Here is a 22,551-nt window from a genome sequence, read left to right on the forward strand (position 1 = left end):
GTTTTAGCATGTTACATTGGTTACCTGTACACTAGAATTAATTTGGAAATACTATTTTTGATATATAAAGCTCTCAATGAGCTTTCACCATCTTACGCTTTGGAGGGCCTGTCCCCTTATATTTTTTGCAATCTTTGATCCTTGAACACTAATATGCTCATTACTTTAACAGGTAAGCATAAAATAAGTGAACAATTTACTGAGAGTGATATGCCAGGCTAAAACCATGAAACAAATTTTAAAAACTCTTAAAACCCACTTTTTAATTTGGCTTCTCCATAGCTTTATTTAAGCTCCAGTTTTAATAGATTATGAGTTTTAAATGCATACATACACTTCATGGATATGAAGCCATTTTTAACCTTTACTTTTCTCTGGAAATACCACCACCGTCTGATCAAAGTACTGTGAAGCTGCCTGTGATGCTTAAATGAATGTAGATGTCCCAACTGTCGACAAGACCAAATGCATCAAATATTCCAAGACAAAGCTTTAAGCTAATAGTAACTACTTAAGCACATCTACCAGTAAATTGGGTACAATGCTAAGTGGAGCTGGACAGTCTTTTGGCTTTGGAACCCATGAAGATTTTTTTTTTCCTCCAGAATCTTGTCAGAAGGAGTTTTTACTTTTTTCTGTCCACTTTTGCCATCTGACCATAGTATCAGACTTATTATATTCATTAGAGACTTACTAACAAATCCATATTTAAGGACTCAGTCTATCACTTGCATACATGTATTATTTAAGTGTATATGTACTTATTTCTATTTACTACTTTAGGTATTTCATTTATTCTTTAAAATACCAATTTTATTTCAGATTTGTTGCTTCTCTTTTTCCTTAAATTTTTTGCCTTTGACACATTGTAAAGTTCTTTAGTTCAGGAAGAAGCAGGGGCAACAATGGAGGAAGAAAGATCCTGCCAAACATTGACAATAAAACAACAGAATGCCTGGGAAAGATAGGACAGAGCTGTGGAGAAAATGTTGATGTGGGTAAAGAGCCTCAACGGATTTAATTCCTCATCCAGGTAATCTACAATGTGTTCCACAATGTGTCTAACCTCTACATGTTGGGGCAAAGTAGAAACGCCAGCTTGCCCAATATGCTCCAAACGAGGAGCCTTGGAACATATTATGAGTAGTTGCTTTAAGGCATCAGGAGAGAGAAGCTACTACAATCAGGTTTTGACAGAAGTCATCAGTGAGGGGATTAAGTGGAACAAACAGGTTTGTCCTGCAAAACAGGCAATTATCATATGGTGAAAAGCTGATAGCCCACAAGCAAGAGATTTGCAGGAATCTTGACCTCTGCGAGGGACTGGCAGACATTGGTGGACATGGGGACAACGGTTGAGGTTACCTGAGCATACACTGTACCAGTCACTAACTTAAGGCCAGATATTGTCCTCATCTTTCAAGCCACCAAACAAGTTGTTCTGCTGGAGATGAAGGTCACATGGGAAGATAATATGGATAAGGTTTTCGAGAGAAAGCTCACTCAATATGAGGTACTGGTCAGTGATTGCAGACAGGGCAGTTGGAGAACAAAGAGCCAGTACAGGCAGGATGCAGAAGATTTGCTGGCCCATGCTTGCCCAGAACCCTTGGGTCATTGGGCATCAGTGGAAATAAGTCATCTGCAATACCACTTTAGTGGCTGAGAAAGGCTACAGCTGGCTGTTGTTCAAGAGAGTAGAGCCATGGGGCTGATGTAGCTTTCTTGCTGTCTGTTCATAAGCTGAGGCCTGATATTGAAAGACCAGAAACACAACTGAAGATGAGACCAGACCCATCACAAGATGTATTTGCTTAGTGTGTATGATGAGAACAATTTAGGGCAGCAGTGACATGGGAAGGATTGCCACATAGACTACCTTACCTCACGTGCAACATTGCTTGTCTTAACCTCCTGGATAACAGTGCCATAAACAATATGATCAACGACATGTTTTGGAAGACTCGTTCGAGTGAGAAGCCCTCTGTTAAAAGAAAGTACGTCGTTATAAAAGGAGCAAACAATACAGTAACAATTATAAAACCTAGTAAAACGAATAAAGCCAAAACATTAAAATTAAGAACTCTTATCTGGTGTTGACTGAAATTCTTTACTAGAATTAGTAAGAAAAAAGTATTTGTGATCAGACCAGAGAATCTTGTTTATCATAGCCTAAGAGTCATTTAGATGTCTTTTTGCCAATTTCAACAAAGCTTCTATGTCTGTACATCTGTAGACAATCCCTTTGGCCTTTCCTAATCATGTTCAATCCCTCATACTGACTATAGGCAGACTCCAAACAAGGTATAGAAACATCTCAGAGATTATCAATAGAATGGGATACATCGGAGTCACATTTCAAGTGTCATAGCAAAGGGTCTGAATTCTTATGTCAATGTGATATCAGTTTATTTTTAATAACTGTGTGAAAATGTCTAAAATCCTGTTTGCGCTTTGTCATTCTGGGGTATAGTGTTGACTGATACTGGGAAAATATTAAAATGATTTAGCATTAGGCTACAACAAGGGAAAATGTGAAAAACCGAAAGGTCTGAATACTTTGAATCCGCTGTACAATTTTGTACCTATCATAGCTTAATAATTTAAGTAATCTACATCTATCTAGTGGTATGAAAGCCAAATACCACTGACTCACTCATCACGAAATCTACCGAACCAAGAGGACTTGGGACTTGCAATTTGTAATGTAGATTATCCTTGGCCCATAGGTGCTCGTTAAGACATGGTTTTAAAAATATCATGGTCCTAGTGCAAAAATGTCTTATAGTTTTTTAGACCCGTTTGTCTATGTCTGTCCGCTTTCACAAGAGAAATACTTAATGGATTTAGATTGGGGTTTTTCCAGAATTTGCTTGAACATTCCGTTGATTTTGCGACTTTCTCATCGCGCTAAATATCATTGTTCACTTGCAGTACCAATTTATTACCGCGAATCAGAGAGAGACTCATTGGGCAGTGGGGCCCTCCTAACTCACGCATCTGCCTCGGGGCGTAACCTTAACTCCACTTAGTTAGTGAACGAGAGAACTACTTAATGGATTCAGTTTTTTTTTCCTCAATAATTTGCTTGAACATTCCAGCTAATTTTTCGACTTCTCTCATTGCGCTAAGAATCACAGTTCCCTTGCAGGAGCAATATATTCATGCTAATCCGAGACAGAGGTTGAGGTCCGAGTGGAAGGGGAAGAGTGACGTCAGGAGTAGAGAGCTGGGATGGGCACTCCTCACTGTCCAGTTTCACAAATACACGGGCGAAGCCGCGGGGGAAGGCTAGTTTCCAATAAGACAACAACATGCCAGTGTGGTTTTTTAAAAACGGATCAGATTTACCCTGCATCTAATAAATCCCTTTTAAGAATTTGTGGAATGCTGTACCAGTGCTGCTTCTGAGTATTAAACCTGTTAAAAATATTGGATACTAGCCAAAGCATGCGGCAGTGTAAGAATAGGAACGGAAAACAGTTAGAAAGGAATTCAGAAATGAAGAAGAAATAAATACTTCTTGAAGGACGCAGTTGTGAATAGGTGTTTTGGTGGTGACGACAGATAATGAGTCGAAAGATCTAACCCTAGAAAAAGCCACGTACAACTGACCGTGCCTGAAGACTGGTTGTTAGAATTATTGTGAAAAGTAAACAGCATGTGGGTATGAAGAAGGCCGTGCTTCTGAAATTCGATTACGTAAATCTATACTAATAAAAGGCAAAGCCCTCACTCACTCACTGACTCATCACTAATTCTCCAACTTCCCGTGTGGGTGGAAGGCTGAAATTTGGCAGGTTGATTCCTTACAGCTTCCTTACAAAAGTTGGGCAGGTTTTATATCGAAATTCTACGCGTAATGGTCATAACTGGAAGCAGTTTTTCTCCATTTACTGTAATGGAGATGAGCTTCAACGCCGTGGGGGCGGAGTTTCGTGTGACATCATCACGCCTCCCACGTAATCACGCAGTACATAGAAAACCAGGAAGACCTCAAAAAAGCGCTCAAGAAAACATGCATTATATAATTGAGAAGGCAGCGAAACAATAAGAAGCGAGCGAGTGGCATATACTACCATATTCATGAGTTCTGCTACTTCGGAAACAAAGCACGATGTAAACCTACACTTTAAATTAAGTTCATAGACAGGCTGCGCTGGCATTTGTAATTTAGTGCCTGCCCATATAAGGCCGTCCGTCAGCGGCAATCCAATAGCAAACTGCCACGGGTAAAAATTCACGGGTGAAGGACTGTGCTTATGGAGAGGAAGATGAGATGGTCAGGGTAGTGTTTGACACAAACTCAGCGAAACTGCGAGAGAAAGTTTTAAGTGCCAGGACTAAGGTAACATTAAATACAGCCATGGACATAGCAGGAGATGGCACCAGCACAGCTGGGAACCTTCGATGCATATACACCGAGTGGCTCACGTGAACTGACGCAGTGCACAGATAAAAGGCAACAGTTCCAAAGAGCTGAACAAAACCGAATTACACAATTGAAAAGGCAGCAAAAAATATGAAGCGTCTCATACATACAAGCATATTCATAAATCCAACTACTGCGGAAACAAAGCACACGTTGGAAAAAGTCAATGTCCCGCTAAAGGAAGACAGTGTAAAAAAAACCCGTGCATGCAGTGTGTCAGGTCTCAGATAAAGAAGAAGACGAGCTGTTTATTGATGCAGTAAGAAACGAATCAATGAATGAAACCTGTCATCTTTACAGTGATTGACAAACACGGAATGTAACTTGAACACAACACATCCTACAAATACGAATCTGATTGAAAGAAATAATGATAATCAAATCCTTGATGACAGCAACACTCAGTAACACTCACAAAACAAATACTGTATATTGACAGTCATGTTACGTTATTTTTAAAATGTTCCCTTTTCTTTTCTACCTTTTTAACACACTACTTCTCGCTGCGATACGCTGGTATATATATATGTATATATATATATATATATCCGCTCTACATACTCGAATAATGGATACTTTATTAGCCATCAATGATTGTTTTGGTAAAGCCATACTCAGTGTATTCATTAGATGAGCGGTAAAAAGTAAGGCGAGGGAGGATGAATAATTGAGGCATGCAGGCTGTAGTGCGTCAACTCTATCTGAATTGCGCGATCACATTTGAAAAAATATATCTTTTCAAGTTCTATTTAGTCCATATGTGTCAAACTCAAGGGCAGGGCCACATCCGCCCGGCGTGTAATTATATCAGGCCCAAGATCATTTTATATACTGTATTATTGTTATTAAAGCCGGGTATATGAAGCGCTGGTAACACAATAAACTACAGATCCCATAATGCAGCGCTTCAGCTGCCTTGCGGACACTAACGCGTTAATCAAGTCTACCTTAAGATGCTGCAAGTTATTGCGAAGCTAGAGTTATTGAGCACTGAGTTTGCACGGCGCTTGGTGACTTTGAAGAACAAAAAGTCCGTCTACATGCGGCTCGAACCTTGTGCATGTTTGGTAGCACATATCTGTGTGAGAAGCTCTTCTCAGTGATAAAGACTAACAAAACAGCACACAGGAGTCGCCTCACTGATGAGCACCTGCAATCCATCCTGAGAATCTCCACAACACAGAACCTCACACCAAACAGAAACGAACTTGTGGCCAAAAAGATGCCAGGCGTCCAGCTCTAAAATGACATATGAGCAAAGACAACTGAATGATTTGATTTGTTATTGCACGTAAGAGCGGAGTCAACCGTTTTAACAAACAGCGTATTGCACTGATCTGAAATAGCTGTGTGTGTATGTATGTATATATATATATATATATATATATATATATATATATATATATATATATATATATATATATATATATATATATATATATATATATATATATATATATATATATATATATATATATATACACTGCTCACAAAAATTAAAGGAACACTTTAAAGAAACACATTAGATATATCAGATCTCAATATGAAGTTGGATATCTATACAAATAATGACAGGGCAATGTCTTAGGAACAAAAGGATGCCAAGTCTTTTAATGGAAATAAAAGTTTTCTGCCTACAGAGGGCTCAATTGTGTAGACACCCTAAAATCAGAGTGAAATGAAGATGTGGCAGGCTAGTCCATTTTTCAAAAACTTAATTTCTGCTACTCAAAATGCTTTTCAGTATCTTATGTGGCCCCCACGAGTTTGTATGCATGCTTGACAACGTCATGGCATGCTCCTAATGAGACGACGGATGGTGTCTTGTGGCATTTCCTCCCAGATCTGTATGAGGGCATCCCTGAGCTGTTGTACAGTCTGAGGAGCAACCTGGCGGCCCTAATGGACGAAACATAATGTCCCACAGATGTTCTATTGGGTTTAAGTCAGGGGATCGTGAAGGCCATTCAATTGTTTCAATTCCTTCATCCTCCAGGTACTGCCTGCATACTCTTGCCACATGAGGCCGGGCATTGTCGTGCATTAGGAGGAAACCAGGACCTACTGCACCAGCGTAGGGTCTGACAATGGGTCCAAGGATTTCATGCTGATACCTAATGGCAGTCAAGATGCCGTTGTCTAGCCTGTAGAGGTCTGTGAGTCGCTCCATGGATATGCCTCCAAGATCATCACTGACCCACCACCAAACCAGTCATGCTAAACGATGTTACAGGCAGCATAATATTCTCCACGGCTTCTCCTGACCCTTTCATGTCTTTCACATATACTCAGGGTGAACCTGCTCTCATCTGTGAAAGCACAGGGCGCCAGTGGCGGACCTGCCAATTCTGGTATTCTATAGCAAATGCCAATTGAGCTCCCCGGTGCTGTGCAGTGAGCACAGGGCAGTAGACATTTGGGCCCTCAGGCAACCCTCATGAAGTCTGTTTCTGATTGTTTGGTCAGAGACATTCACACCAGTGGCCTGCTGGAGGTCATTTTGTAGGGATCTGGCAGTGCTCATCCTGTTCCTCCTTGCCCAAAGGAGCAGATACTGGTCCTGCTGATGGGTTATGGACCTTCTATGGCCCTCTCCAGCTCTCCTAGAGTAACTGCTTGTCTCCTAGAATCTCCTCCATGCCCTTGAGACTGTGCATGGAGACACAGCAAACCTTCTGGCAATGACACGTATTGCTGTGCCATCCTGGAGAAGTTGGACTACCTGTGCAGCCTCTGTAGGGTCCAGGTATCGCCTCGTGCTACCAGTAGTGACACTGACTGTAGCCAAATGCAAAACTAGTGAAGAAACAGTCAGAAAAGATGAGGAGGAAAAAATGTCAGTGGCCTCCACCTGTTAAACCATTCTTATTTTGGAGGTCATCTCATTGTTGCCCCTCTAGTGCATCTGTTGTTAATTTCATTAACACCACAGCAGCTGAAACTGATTAACAACCCCCTCTGCTACTTAACTGACCAGATTAATATCCCATAAGTTTCATTGACTTTATGCTATACTCTGATTAAAAAGTGTTCCTTTAATTCTTTTGAGCAGTATATATATATATATGTATTTGTGTGTGTGTGTATATATATATATATATATATATATATATATATATATATATATATATAGATATATATATAGATATATATAGATATATATAGATATATATAGATATATATATATAGATATATAGATATATATAGATATAGATATATATATATATATATATATATATATATATAGAGATATATATATATATATAGAGATATATATATATATAGAGATATATATACATGACAACAACACTCACCACTCACAACAGTGACAAAACAATTACATTGACAATCAGGTTACGTTATTTTCAAAATGTTTCCTTTTCTTTTCATTGCTTCTTTAACACACTACTTCTCCGCTGCGAAGCGCGGGTATTTTGCTAGTATAATCAATAACCTCAAAACGATGTTGTTGTAGAATGTCTCTAAGTAATTCCTGCAGCTTAATCCAAAAGACTCGTACTACAATTTCAGGTCTGTGCTCCGGTCTTTGGGTATCTGACAGTACATGTAGAATTTCTGGCCAAGCAGGATTACATGTGAAAGTGATAAATAAATGAGGCTATCCGAAATTACGTACTATGGCCATGGCATCCTGATAGTTTTGTTGCATGTATTTTGGACTTCCTGGAAATGTGAACGGTAATATGATCATTTTGTCTACACGTACGTTGTTATTTTCAGCATTTGCTTGCAGCGTGTCTGACAGTCCTTTGTATTGTTCCACGCGCAAATGTTGTTGATCTAATCTGAGATAGCTGAGACGCGCGCCCTCTGTTTTAACATACACATCTACAACGTACTATTGGAATAGTTTGTTGCTGGAGTGCAAAATACTAAATGTATTCCTCATTGCTAATCTGTATGCGTAAAATTGGCATCGAGTAAGCCTTCTTCGCTTGGCAGTTCTTTTGTCGGGAACATGTAAATCTTTGTGCCAGCCAATGTCTCCGTAAGGGAATAAAAGTGGGTAAACCACAGGATCACAATTCATATTGAGCGTGGAAATCTGTTTACAGGAGTTGCCTATGGGACAGATGCAAATGTCCTTTTCGGCAGGCGGTTCGCCATCTTCTCCGATGAAAATCGCTGCAACATTGGTATGACATGTCGGGGCATTGTATCGTCATAAATCCTGCCTAGGGTTTTCCTCAAAAAGCATTTGTACAGATGCTGCTGGATTGGACTAAGCAATTTAATGCATGTGTTTGTATGATTTAGCGAAGGGTTAGTTGGTTCCGAGCATGGAATCTAGCTGGAGAAGTACATTTTTGCTGCATGTAGTGTTTGCTTTATTTTGTAAGCGTACTTAAGAAGCTTGGCGAGAAATGCCGTGTCAGCTGCGTGTGGGCGGGACTGGTTTTGAAGAGGAGCCGCTGGCAGCATGGGGAGGGGTTTGGAAGAGGACAAATAGGAATCGAGAAATGCCGTGTCGGCTGCATGTGGGCGGGACGATGGTCCTAGCTTCCTAGCTCTGATGGTATGCATCAGGGTTTTGTAGACAAAGGTTTTCCCTGTTCCTGCAGGACCATCTAAGAAGAAGCATGTTTGTTGCAGATGGGAATCGCTGTATGCAGCATGTAAACATGTGTTTGGTGAGGTGTTGGGGGAGAGCACATGAGCAGGCAGTGCGCATGCCTTGAAAGCGAGGGTGGACGCAGGAGGAGGGTTAGAGTTGGCAGGCGGGGCTCTGTTGTACGTATCCCATGGTCGGGCGACTTAGTCAATTGAGACAGACAGACAGCTTTGCCTCCAGGCAGCATCCGACAATTAAAATGACAAATGGGTAAAACATACAAAAAAAAAAAATGGGGAGAAGAAAGCATACATATATGAGGTACCATTCCCACTAAGGGAGGAATGTCACTATTTTAAATGGGAAAATTAAACAAACAACACTAAGACCACGTCTCCTGCAAATAAAGAAACAGGGAGATTTATTCAGAACAGTCAACAAACATCTGCATTTCAATACATGTGTATTTCTATAAAGAGGAAACTGAACTGCAGTGTACCCCAAAGGTGATACCGATTCATACTGGAGGCAATAAATAAGCTAACGAATGCAGTTCACATTACCCCTTATTAAGTAAAACAATAATCTACATATTTCAGTGTTTCTGAAACTAGAACATGTGCCAAACTTTGGAAAGATGCAAATGTCATGACAAAGGAACTTCAAGACAATTGCCTCAACTTCTTATATTATTTAGGGTTACCTACCATAGTTTGTACTCCTTGGCTACATCCCAGTGGAATATGGTATGAAATACAAAAACATCAGTTGTCATAACAAATGTCAACAGATAAAACCTTAATAACGGCTTCAGATGTCTTGCATTTCTATTTCATTCTTAATATTTAATCAAATTTCAAGTGATGAACTTACTGTAAAGCAGCCCTTGCCAAGTCATGTGGCATCAAATCATTGTAACTAGAAACAAATGACAAAATAAGCAGATTTTAAAAATAGTATCTCATAGTCAAACCATTAGAAAAATAAAAGGGTTTATTACTTTATTAGTTGTTAATCTAACAACTCAAAATAAATTAAAGTTTAAAAGACTACTAGGTGAAATATTTGGGGTTTTCATTGTTTAGAATGGATGGTTTCATCAGTTTGTATGCATTCTCATATTTTAAAGACCACCATGAACAAATATAAAACTGAAACTTAAAAATGGATGATAAACTGGTTGATCCAGTATACTGGATGACACTCTTCTTGTGGTATGAATTATATTTAAAAAAAAAAAAAAAAGTGTAATGCTAAATATTAATAAAAACTTAAACACATGTAAATGTAAAACATTCTATATAACAAAACATGCAAATCTGTGTATGCAAAAGGAAATGTGATTTGACATTGATTTAGTATTTATGTATGGACTTACATGTGAACTTTGTGTAGTAAGTGAGCCTACCCCTTTAAGAATATTACCCAGAATGAAGTGCAGGTCAGCCTGATTGAGAATTCAAAGCAAACAGGGACAGACATCAGGAGAAAAAAAGCTTTAACACTTGAGTGTTTATTTGGCATTAGTCAACCTTTCTAATGTAATTCGTCAAGTATTTGTCTAGCTTTTGTGGGGAATTTTTCAGGTACTTTTCCAAGAATTTTTCCAGCACTTTCCGAGAACCATTTTACAGGGAAAATATGATTTGACACCTTTTCCATGTTGTAAGCTGTAAGGTGGTCTTGGTTTAAATGCCACAATCTATAAGCCTGTATTGCACTAATTATAATAAAATATATTAACTATGATACATAGTTAAAACTGTAGATCTTTCTCCTGCCCATTTTTTCATTCTGCCTAATTGCCTGAGGTTATAGATAAAGAACGGAAGCAGGAGGAACTGAAACAGGTAACTGTATGGGATTTAAGACATTTCTTTCATGACTACACTATAATAAAAAGAGTGTAAAATGGGAAACAGACGCTACACGACAAAAAAGACCCTACATGACAAAGCAACTTCCTTGAAGAAAAAAAAAACTTTTGTTTTCATTTACCAACATTTCATAAGCATTTTCTTTGATTTCAAAGGAAAAAGGTTTTGGCTGAAAGCATCTGAAAACTGTTGTATGCAGGAATTTTCTACACTGCTTCATGCTAAAATACCTAGGTATGAATAGTGTCACTGAAAATAATGGAAAATAACTTTTCAAGTGGTTTAGGCGCGTTCTTGTCTAGTGTTAAAACTATAGAAAAATACTTAGTCGTGAATGGGCTCGATCAGTTTAAGAGATGTGAACAATAGAATCCATTTAAGTAGCAGAGAGTGAATTAGTGTTGTGTACAGTAATGATTAACACAAGTTATTTGTTAGAAAATTACATTTCGGTCTGAAAGTATACTGTATACTAATACATTATACCGGTATCTACTAAAACTGTCAAAAGTTTTAACCTCCTTAGTGTTACAATTTTTCTCAAATAAAAACACATAAAAGGCATTGTATTTTTTGGCTTGAATAATGACACTTTACTAAATCTCACTTTTCTATTGTAAAACATGGAAAATAGTAAAAGTAGAAAGTCAGAAGTGTAGAAAATATAATGCTACAAATAAAAATGATTAATAATAATAATAATAAACACAATGAACATGTACTTCACTTTTGAATTTACGAGGATCACTTTCAGTTTCACTGCCTGAAGACAGATTCACCTCGTCATCAACTGCTAAGAGGTGTGTTTCTTAGACGTCATTATGAGGCTAGGAGAAGACACTGTTGCCCAGGTAACCCTCATACCTCACACTTATACAAGACAAGCCTATATCACTGCCCACATAACTCTCAGCTCTAATGCTATTGGCAATTTTTATAGCCCAAGTAATCCCTGTGTCTTATGTGAGATTAATCTGCTGTTGCTCATACTTTTAACACTTTTAATACAGCGCGAGTAACACATGGGTCTAACACTAAGGAGGTTAATGATACTGTTATATGGATTGTTGTCCATACCACCCACTCCTACTGAAGCCCAAATAAAACATGGACCTGACTTTTCCAAAGCATCAAGTTTGTACTCACTCTGTTCCAGACATAAGAAATGGTGTCCGTACTCCTTCAACCAAAACAACATTTCTGATGCCTGATCTAGCCAAAGTTTTCTTGGATTTTGTTTGAACTTAAAAAAAAAAAAAAATACACAAAAAAAATTATTCATAGCCATTAAGCATATAGAAAACACATTACTGTGCATTACTTATTAACAATAAACCTAACTTTGTTATTTATGATCACTACATACACTAAGAAACCATTATTCTACAATACTTATCTACTGTTTAGTAAAAACATTAAGATCTGTGTGTTCATTCCTTCAGAGAAATTTGATTGGTCTGTTAGGCTTCACTGATGCAATGAAAGAGGAAATACAAGTGTAAGATGCACAAGGAGAAGTAAAGGCGCACACTGTGAGAGAAGCCTTTAAAGACCAATTATAAACCTAGTCAGAAGGTAAGAAAGGTGCCTCAAAAATAATGAAAAGGAGGCTTTACAAGAACACTAGCCAACCCGTGGCGTACCATACGCCGCATAATCAGGCCGGTTTTTTAATGATTTTTAAACACAGGGAGAAAATTAACATTTGAAAAAAATCGGTAATGTAATAAATCAGCAAGAAAAGTAACATTGTAACATTGCACGGAATGAACCAACACACAATCATCTGTGACTGAAAACTGGCGGACTGCCATTGTGCCTTCTCCTGCCAGACGGAGGGATGGGGGTGCACGGCGCTCCGGGAGGAGAGGAGAAGGACGTCTATTCCGATCCCTCCGTCATGCTAGTCTGCCAATTTCTCGTTCAGTATGCACTGCCTGCACTCGAGTCATTGTCTTTGCACAGTCCAGATGCACCTGTGACTCACGTAGACTTCATTGCTCTGTGCGGTTTTGGCTGCTTTTCTATATATAATCAACCAAGACACCCAGCCACGGTAGTAGCGAGGTGGGAGGGGGGTATGTACAAAGGGTAGGGACGTAACCAGTGGGAGCGTATGAGTCGCACTTAGTGGGAATTCCACAGTTTGCAGCCCGAGAAACATGCCTCTATGAACAGTCAACGTGGCTCGGAGGTGCATGTAGCCTCTACGACAAATGAATATAAATGACGCCGGTTTTTCTGTGTCGTCGCATCCGAGTTGGTGGGTGTGGCTCTGCTAGTTGTCATTGTATCCAATGGTCTTGAAGTTGGTGGGCGTGGCTCCTTCCTGCGGCCATAGGTGTCTTACTTGTCGGCGGCTTAGTGAATCCACACCCCCTCCGGCATGTTTTCCATGGGTGTCTTGCCTTAGTGAATTTATATATATATATATATATATATATATATATATATATATACACATATATACACACTTGAGAAAGGGAGCGTTGGTGAAAAGAAGGTCAGACACACACAGAAATACAGAGGGAAGGTGCTGAAATTACACATAGACCAAGAGACAGCAAATATTTTTAAATTATTCTATTGCCTGTCTTCAGCTGTTATATAGAAATAACATGGTTATACAGTCAAACATATATGGCATAAGGAAAATGTGATGTATCTGGCATCTCCTACAGGTTAAAAACATGTTCATAACATACTGTAACATCCTCAACCCTGCCTAATCCAGAGCCCCGAGTAGGGAGCCAGTCTTCACAGGGACTAATTACACATATCCACAATGACACAGGGCCAGTATGGAATCGCTAATTAACCTAATCTGCATGTCTTTGGGGGATGTAAACAAACTGCAAAATATCTGATGGTAATATTATCAGATACTAAACCTTAAACCCACTGCCCCAGCTTGGAAAAGATTACTTAGGCCTTGTTCACACGGGCATTAAGTTTTTGGATAAACGAACTTGCTCTGAACGTCCTAGACGTTTATGTTGCATTTTGTGGTGGCGATTGATTGACTTCTACACCGGCGTTCGTTTGTTTCTGTCTAGCGCCAGCCTGCAGCCCAAATTGTAGTTTGTGTGTTAACCTGTGGAGGCAGTGTCGGGAACTGGATATGAAAGCCCTTGTCGTTTTATTTGAGGTGCCTCCTTTCAATATGGACCATTTTGCTATGTTAGATATTAATCTTCTTGTTTTAAAAATATTCGTAATGCGGCGTAGGGAGAGAAAAATCGCCGCTACTGGGTTCATCCTCTGACTGCACAACGTCGGGTTAAAGGAAGTTCTTTGTGCTTTATGAAGAAATGTGAAAATTTCTGCGCAAGTTTTTAAATTACTGTCGGATGTCGGTTTCCACTTTTGATTGTCTGCTGCAGCTGGTGCAATGCCACACTGCACGCCGATCAACCAATATGCGACTTGGTGTTAGCCCCGAAGAGACTACTTGTCACTTTGAGGTAAGGAAACAGTAGTCGAGTGTGCGCTTACACCGGTGTTATGCACTGAAATACCCCCCCACCCCCCATGCTCCTCCGAATCGTAAAATAAACGCGCAGAAAACGAACTAGAAGCAGTTTCCTTGCGTTCGTTGGGTTTTGAACGCCAAGAAAAAGCTGCATGCAACGTTTTTTTGATGCCGTATAAACGCACAGCCGGACAAACGCCGTCACCAAAGCCCGTGTGAACACTCTCATTGACTCCTACGTGTAAAAAACACTCGGCGCTTGATCCGCGCTCACCGGACACTACGAACGCAAAAAAAAAACACTCAATTTTAACGCCCGTGCGAACAAGGCCTAAGTCTCAAGACTATTTATGTAATCTGCATAAACATTCCAGAATCCTATATTTGTTTTTACACACTAAATCTTGCTGATAACCACAATAGCACTGGACCACATACACACACAAAATAAAAAATAAGAAATATACTCTTCTTCATTTGATGCATGGGAAGATCTTCTGTGGGTATACAGTAAAATATTTTATATGTACAGGAAATTACATAATAAATTATAGTTGTAGGTGAACTTTATTCAAAAAGAACGCCAAAAACAGTGCAGACATAATTATTTATTTAGCCAAGAAGTTTGACTAAAAAATATATTCTAAATGCTGAGGCTGTATAAAACTAAATAGCAATAGATGTCATATGTGGCATAGGGCATGTAAGTAACTCTAAAGAACTTTCTCTTTTAATTGTCTTCATTTACTTTTAGAAAAGAAACAAAAAACTGGCCTTATGTTACATTCTCAAAGAAAATGCCAAATTTGATACACTGTTTCCACTTCAATGTGAACTAAAATGACAGACACTCAAAATTAAAGCTTCAAAGATTATTTGTCATTTACATTTTCCTTCAATTTTCAAAAAAAGGCAATGCTAAAAACAGAGTGTCTATTAATTTTACATTAAATTGCTGAAGATGGTGTGTGTATTTCAAAAAGGCAGTGATGGTGTTCTGAAGTTTGCCCTGTTCTACTACACTTTTTACTTCGGAACCTTAAATAGAATCTGTGTCATCTGGATTCCACAACACAAAATCATATAAGATTTGTATTACTTAAAGCCTAATAATCTCAAGCAAATAATAAAAATTGATTTTTAAAACTGTTCTTACCTTGAGCATGTAGATGTGCTGTTGAACTCAAGTATCGTGTACCTTTAAGAAAGAAAAAAAAAAAACAACTTTATAAACTTTGCCTTATAATAAGAGATCTATGAATTGTTAATATGAAACAGTAAAAATAAACTGCATCCACACTAAACATAATATTCACACACATGACATAAAATAAATGCTAAAAAAATGCATGCATAAAATGCTTGATGAAAGAGTTTTTAGAGCAGTAATGCTATATTTTAAAAATTTCTTAATCCATATTAAGTTGCAAGGTTGGCAAAGCCTTTCATGGCATCAACTGGCAAAATCAGAAATAGCTGTGGACAGAAGTCAGGTCAAAACAGAGTCCACATTACCCCTCTTACATGGGTCCAATTTAGAATTGTCTACTAACAAAGAAGCAGAGTAGAAAACAAAAATGTTTGCTACTTAAACTCCAGATCAACACTTCTTAACTTATCCCACAAGAACACAGATAAGTACCCCACGTTATTTACAGATTCTGACTTTTAAACTTAAAGCACTTTTATTATTTTTCTATAGTTTTCTTACGCGTATGACAGTGTACAGAACATCCTGAAATGGATTTCCTGTGACATGTTTTTGCAATCAATATAAATAACACCAATAATTACAATAATAATAAAACCATCACTTATGTTCTTTCATGCAATAAGCATTCACTTTGCTTTTGCAGCAAGCTCAAGAAAATTCTACATCTAGTGAGTGCTACAGTTAGCATCTGACGCAATCTTTCTGCTGTTTGCTGGCAATTGCTATTGATTTTCCCTTTCAACAGACTTACCTATAAATTTAAAGTTAAATAAAGTATATATTTGTAAAATTATTTAAATGGTCATTATGGAGGTAAAAAAACAGGCCGGATAAACTAAATGCAATATTTATTGCTGTCCATAATACTGCAACCTGGTGATGTGAATCACTTTCCTTACTAAATTTAAGCAATTATAAAAGCACACAAATAGTCACTGACATCTTTTGCTGCATGCTGGATATATTAAAGAAAATAAATGTGAATTAACAGATTACCAAACTGCCAACTGCTGACAAATTAAGGATAGTGACAAGGATTGTTTTTAAAATCCTAACTGTCAAAATAAAAGGTCTAAAATTTGTCACAAAACATAAAATGTACTTTATGGTCATTTTAGTAGCACTTTTTCATATTTACTAGAATTCACAAAACTGTGTCCAGAAGTTCAGGTACAATATATCTGCTAGTCGTTTACACATTCTATTCTACAACACTTTATTAATGTGGAGGATTGATTATTGTGAGGTGAATTTTTTGTGCATAAAATAAACTGGTGTGGAATGTTACTAAAGACCACAAACTCCTTAAGCCCCTTCCGTAGTCAGGGCGCACTACACATAGATGGCTATTAGAAAATGAGACACCGGGAAACATGCTCAGTTTGTTCTTCTCTCCAACCCACACGACACCCTTTATTAATCTTAAAATTCCCCAAAGGATACAACTTCTGGATTCAACAGGACACATCTTTGTAAATGAATATAAACATATTCTGTGCATGAAAATAATGAAAAGATAACTAGGATGCCTTAGACAATTGGGATATTTTTAAATCCAATCCCTGTGATTCAAAAAATTTGTAGTTGAATCAATCACGATTTATTTTATAATAAAATTGCCTCCAATAAAAACAGAAAGCTGAAAACCGGACATCCTTCAAAAGACATTGGGAGTTGAAACTGATCAAGATGGTGAGAAACAAAAGAGCTACGAAAGGGGTTATTTTCTGCAAGGTATTTTGGGTTAATTATACACTCATTATGCTACAATAAAATATAGAAAAAAAGTATTAAAACGCAAGGAATTAAAACAGTGGCCTTATTAACCTTTCAGATAGGTGACACAATTTAAAAAAATGCCGTGCATTTAAAAAAAAAAATCAGGTATGACATGGAAAGAAATTAGAATCAGAGAAAGCACGAATTCATTAATGCGCTTAAATAATTATTACTTACACAGAACAGCGGTCCAGCATGTGTTACCTGGGAGCTTTTTAGCAGTGTGAACTAAGAGTGATGCCATCTTCTTCATAAACCTATAATCAAAACAGAACATAAAGTACAAACCGGGGAAAATCATAGCGTTCCATGATCATATATGTTTCGAAACGAACTAATAGTCTATTTAATTACACCCATTTATATGTACAAAATGTTGGATACCATTGATAATGAAAGGCGGACGCGTTGACACACTGGCACCATTCCACGTCCCGCCTCCATCAACAAGACCGACACTCCCACTGCTCGCTGTGACCTTTTACCCATTTCCAGAAGGTTTGCAGACACCGTATTTTTAGTAACAGTTATCTTGCACAAAATGAACAACAATCACTTTAGCTCTTTAAAAAAAAAAAAAAAACAATTTAGAGCCCGCAATAGCAAACGTTATGACTGCTCTCTAAAGTTATCTACAATAATAAAGCGTAAGGAAAGGTGATCTTAGTAATGGGGTGAATAACTTGAACATTTATATGGATTGTATACTGAGTAGGGTACTTAAACTGGTAAATTTGGGAGTCGATAGCAAAAGAAGTGACTGTATGACCATGTCAAATGCACGTTTAATAGTTTAACGTTAGAAATAAGGCTATGAATTCAACTCATCATATATAGTTTAAAAAAATAGCTGGTCGGATCTAATGATGTTCAGCAATCCGGAAGAAGCGCTGTCAATTTCATACAAATGGAACTTCGGCTGTATGCTACCTGCGTCAGCAAAGATGAAGATGATGTTTGCAACAAACATTTTTTATAACAATATATTAAACGTAAAAAAAATAACTTCTACACACTGCGTATACAAAAAAACCTTGTGTCGTCGTCGTCGCCGCTGTTACTCCGTGCATTAAGAAACTGGCAGTAACACTCGATGTTATGATCTCAAGAAGCAGTTGAAAAACTTTAATGTACCTTCACGATTCTCTTTTTTTTAACTCAGAAGTGGTCAATCCGCTGCCTGCTTACTCCAAAATGGAAGTCTAACAAATTCAAACTCACTCAGCCACACTGCAAATTGACTGACCTATACCGAAAACTGCGGTTCGGATAGTTACAAAGGACCTCTTACACAAAAAGCGCCTCTCCTTGTGCCTGATTAAAAAAATTAACTAATTCTAAATGTAATCAAATGCACACTAATGATGAGTAAATAATCGGAAAATGAATCATAGAAATAAACTCTTACAAATATTTTTTGATTTGATCTTTGTGTCATTATTGTGTAATTTACTTCAACTTTGAGTGGGAATTCTCAAAGGCACTCTCAGTTTCAAAAAGACCTCAGCGGGCTAAGTGGTCTGTTTCAGACTACATTCACTTGACCTCCCAATATGGCGTGTGTACGGGCTGCTGGTGTTCTCTCTAGATTAACAACTGCAAGGTATTCTCTTTTTACAGGTAGGCAATTGTTTTATCAGTTTGGTAAGAAAATAAGACTGTTACACTGTTGAAGCGCTTTACTGATTTATTTGAATTACAATGAAGTCGGACATAATGTGCGGTTCTAACCGGGCAATTGAATTACTGGAGGCGTTTCTTGATCTCTTTAACCTTTCACCTAGTTTTACATTTCTGATTTGGTTCCTCGGTTTTGTAGTTAATGTGGTGTTATAAAACAAGCTAGTAATTTAGGTCCTGCAGTTTCACTTATAAAGCAAGTGTATGTACTTTTAACCTTGTTAAAATGTTGTGTTAATGAGTTAGAGCATTAGCAAGTGACAGATGTGTAGAGATGACCCTTGTACTGTTTGCCCAATAGCTTGGTACAGTATTTATGTTCACATGTTTAAGTATGCTAACGCCTATTTCTAAAATATGTGCAAGTTTCTTGCCAAGTAGAGATTTATAATGTTTTTTAGAATGCGAACAATGATCATTTATGTTAAGGTGGTTTTGAAATCTTCTGATAATTTTTTATATTGTCATCGTTTCTGTAAATTTTTGAAGTACATAATGACCTTAGTGATTTTAAGGTAACATTTAATATATCATTTGGGTAAACAACTGCTAACATAGAAATTAATGAAATTTGCAGTATTCAGGTTAAATTATTGATGGTTTTTAATCAGTTTGAATGCTAATTGCTTTTTTTACTAGAAAATCATGTTTCCAGAATTTTTGTAAAGTTAGCGTATTAAGTAATTTTTAATGATATAAGAGTCGTTTATATTATACTGCAAATATCAACCGGATGTAAGCAAATACTATAATGCTTTAGTAATGTGATCAATGAAAGTTCTTTGTCGTTTAGTTTTTAATTGTTGACCATCATTCATTCATTTATTATATAATATATTACTGTCCCCTGTTTTCTTTAAGAATAAGTTTGTAATTTTTCAGTTCAAAGTTATTTCTTCACAATTGTAGTATATATCAATTTGCCACATGAAATTGTTAAAAAATAACTACCTTGAGCTGGAATTTTATAATGGAGGTAATGGTTACCAGAATCCCAAAGTGAAGAAAAGCCTTAAATCTTTCCACATATGACAAGTAGCATATATTTTAATATTTGACGTAGCCAAGGTTCAAATTTAAGAAAATATGTTTTCCACATTTCTGACACATGCTTATGACAATAAAGGTGATCTGGATGTAATACATTTTATCACAGATACTTTGTATGTTCCTTGAGGTAAGGATATGCTTCTTGCTTGCAGCAGCTGTCTTGGACAGAATTATGACTATCCATGTTGTGCTGTGAGCATGCTTGATTAAAAAAATAAATACTCTAAATATGAAAAAGGCAGACAAACCAATTATTGAAAATTTTTTAAAGCATAATGAGTTGCTTTTGTCGAGAATATAGTAATAAAATAACTAAGGACTGTCTTTCTGTGTGATAATTCACTGACACTCACTAATACTAAACAATCCATAAATACATGGGTAGAATATGCAGATTTCATGTAGAAAATTTCAATGTGAAATAATGTAAGTGATTTTGTCAGTTTTTTGCATAGTTATATACAGAACAGCGACAGCAATTTATATTTGGGCATTAGAATGTCATTGCCAAACACAGATACTGACACCGAATACTAAGGTGAATCCACGCTGCTGGTGCTAAAAGAACAAATAGGGTAATTTGTAAAATCACAGCCAGTCTCCTTTTTAAATGACCAATTCTTTTAAAAAAATCCATTTCTTTTTGACATTTTCCTTCCAAAAATGACATGGATACCCTGTTTTACAATATGTGCATAATCTCAAGATGTGGATCAATACCCTGTAACATTTTTGGTTTACAAAATGGACATTTTCTGTATTGTCACTTTGGACTCCATTTCCCATTAGCTCCATTATAAAACACAAGAGTAGACTAGTTATTTTTCAAAATTTTAAAAAATATGCTTCACTTTAGAACTTAATTTATGCAGTAAACAAATATACATCATGATTGTGAAGAAATATTTTTTACATGAATCCAGCCTTAAAATCTGAGTTCCCATCTTACTAGATTAGCTGCTTCGCCTACTTCTCCTCCTCTGTTAGTCACAATGTTATGCAGCAATTGACAGTTCAGCTGTATGCTAGGAAATGTTATGGTGAATATTGTAGTGGTACAGGAGACCAGGAAAGTACATCTAAGTGTTGATATTGGTTGTTTGTTTCTTATTCCACTATATAATTTGTGTTTAGCATTCGAGATGGAAAGAAGTGCATCCTTTTACGTTTCCTTTATACAAACAGTTTGTACCAACTCCTTGAGTCTTTCCCTGCTTATGGCTTTAGCTGGTGACCGAGTCCTGCTGCTTATTCACGTCAGTTCAGAACTCTTTCTTCACGTCACATGGGGATTTAGTATGCAGGTGCTGCTTTCTACAAGTCAAAGTTCAGGTGTCATTTATAGATCACCAATTTTCAAAGTGCTAAAACTCACCGGTTTTCTTTTTAAGGCATTTTATTAAATGGATTCCTCAATGAGGTTTATACAATGGTTTTAGTTGTTCTTGTTCATAATAATTATGAAAAAATGGTTTCACTTTAAAATGAAAAGGATGTTAGTCCCAAACTTTCAGGTCCACAGTAGTCCAAGTCATGATCTTAGTGCAAGTTTTCTTACATTAGGATTGGCAATTTTTTTTTCTTTTTTCTTGAGGTCCAGTCAAAATATCTAAATATAAGTGAGGGGTCATATGCTGTATGCTTGAGTAAAAAATTTAAAGCTTTGTTTATTTATATTCATAAACATACCAGCAATGGCTTGAGGGTTCCCACTGTTGACTCTGTAGGGAAAATTGTTACAGGTTTGAATAAGGAATTTTGACACAGAAATCCAAAGCAAATAAAAATGCAGATTCTGAACCAGGACAGTAAATCTGAAATCTGAAAACCATCATTCCAAATGCTATATATACCTAACCCAGCAGCTACAGACTAAAAACAGAAAACAGTCCTGGCCAAGGAGGCAGTTTAACATAGGGACCATTGTGTAGTCTGCAGATGCCAAATAAAAAGACTTTGGACATGTGTGAGGAATGCTGGTAGAATATCTTATGAAAATGAGAACCAGAGACTGGAAAAGAGTGGAAAGGAGTGTAATGGAGGTGATTTGTGGAGGAGACCAAAGGCCTCCCTGGGAAGTATAGCTGAGAGAGGGAGGAAAACTGGAGTTGTGATGAAAAGTCACACAGATGCAAGGGAGAAGGTGCAGGCTATATAGAAGCAAGAGCTGGATGTGGAAATCACACCCAGGATATTGGCTCCATGAGGCAGTGTTGCCAACAACAGTGCCTTTTCTGTTTTACTTCAGACTATAATGATAAGTGAAGCAAAATTACACCTTTTATTGGCTAACTGAACAGATTACAATACACAAGCTTTCAAGGCAGCTCATGCCCCTTCTTCAGTCAAGTTGTAGTATAGAAACTCGAGTTTCCAGTGTTTACACTAAGAAACCACATTCGAAAACCTTTAAGTAGGTCATCTTCAAGTCAAAACGTAACAGACCTCAGAATGCTGTTTCTTTCCTAGTGTATA

At 37.3% G+C, this 22,551-nt stretch overlaps 2 protein-coding genes across 3 annotated transcripts in view; one reads left to right on the forward strand and one right to left on the reverse strand.

Annotated features, from left to right (window-relative positions):
- Positions 1-18,610, reverse strand: part of hadhb (hydroxyacyl-CoA dehydrogenase trifunctional multienzyme complex subunit beta) — a 55,548-nt gene extending 36,938 nt beyond the window's left edge. Inside the window, exons 1-6 of the mRNA XM_039748126.1 lie at positions 18,481-18,610; positions 17,524-17,603; positions 15,511-15,552; positions 12,029-12,125; positions 9,879-9,923; positions 1,885-1,984 (exon numbers count right to left, since the gene is read on the reverse strand). Of these exons, the coding sequence (XP_039604060.1) occupies positions 1,885-1,984; positions 9,879-9,923; positions 12,029-12,125; positions 15,511-15,552; positions 17,524-17,599 (360 nt within the window). The 5' untranslated portion in view covers positions 17,600-17,603; positions 18,481-18,610. The remainder of the gene's footprint in view (positions 1-1,884; positions 1,985-9,878; positions 9,924-12,028; positions 12,126-15,510; positions 15,553-17,523; positions 17,604-18,480) is intronic.
- A 240-nt stretch (positions 18,611-18,850) lies between these two features.
- Positions 18,851-22,551, forward strand: part of LOC120525654 (trifunctional enzyme subunit alpha, mitochondrial-like) — a 42,657-nt gene continuing 38,956 nt past the window's right edge. Inside the window, exon 1 of one of the 2 annotated variants that reach the window (XM_039748127.1) lies at positions 18,851-18,966. In XM_039748127.1, coding sequence (XP_039604061.1) covers positions 18,900-18,966 — 67 coding nt within the window. In that variant the 5' untranslated portion in view covers positions 18,851-18,899. The remainder of the gene's footprint in view (positions 18,967-22,551) is intronic. The other variant, XM_039748128.1, reaches the window with a different exon arrangement.

This window comes from Polypterus senegalus, chromosome 3, assembly GCF_016835505.1.
Source record: "Polypterus senegalus isolate Bchr_013 chromosome 3, ASM1683550v1, whole genome shotgun sequence".
NCBI lineage: Eukaryota > Metazoa > Chordata > Cladistia > Polypteriformes > Polypteridae > Polypterus > Polypterus senegalus.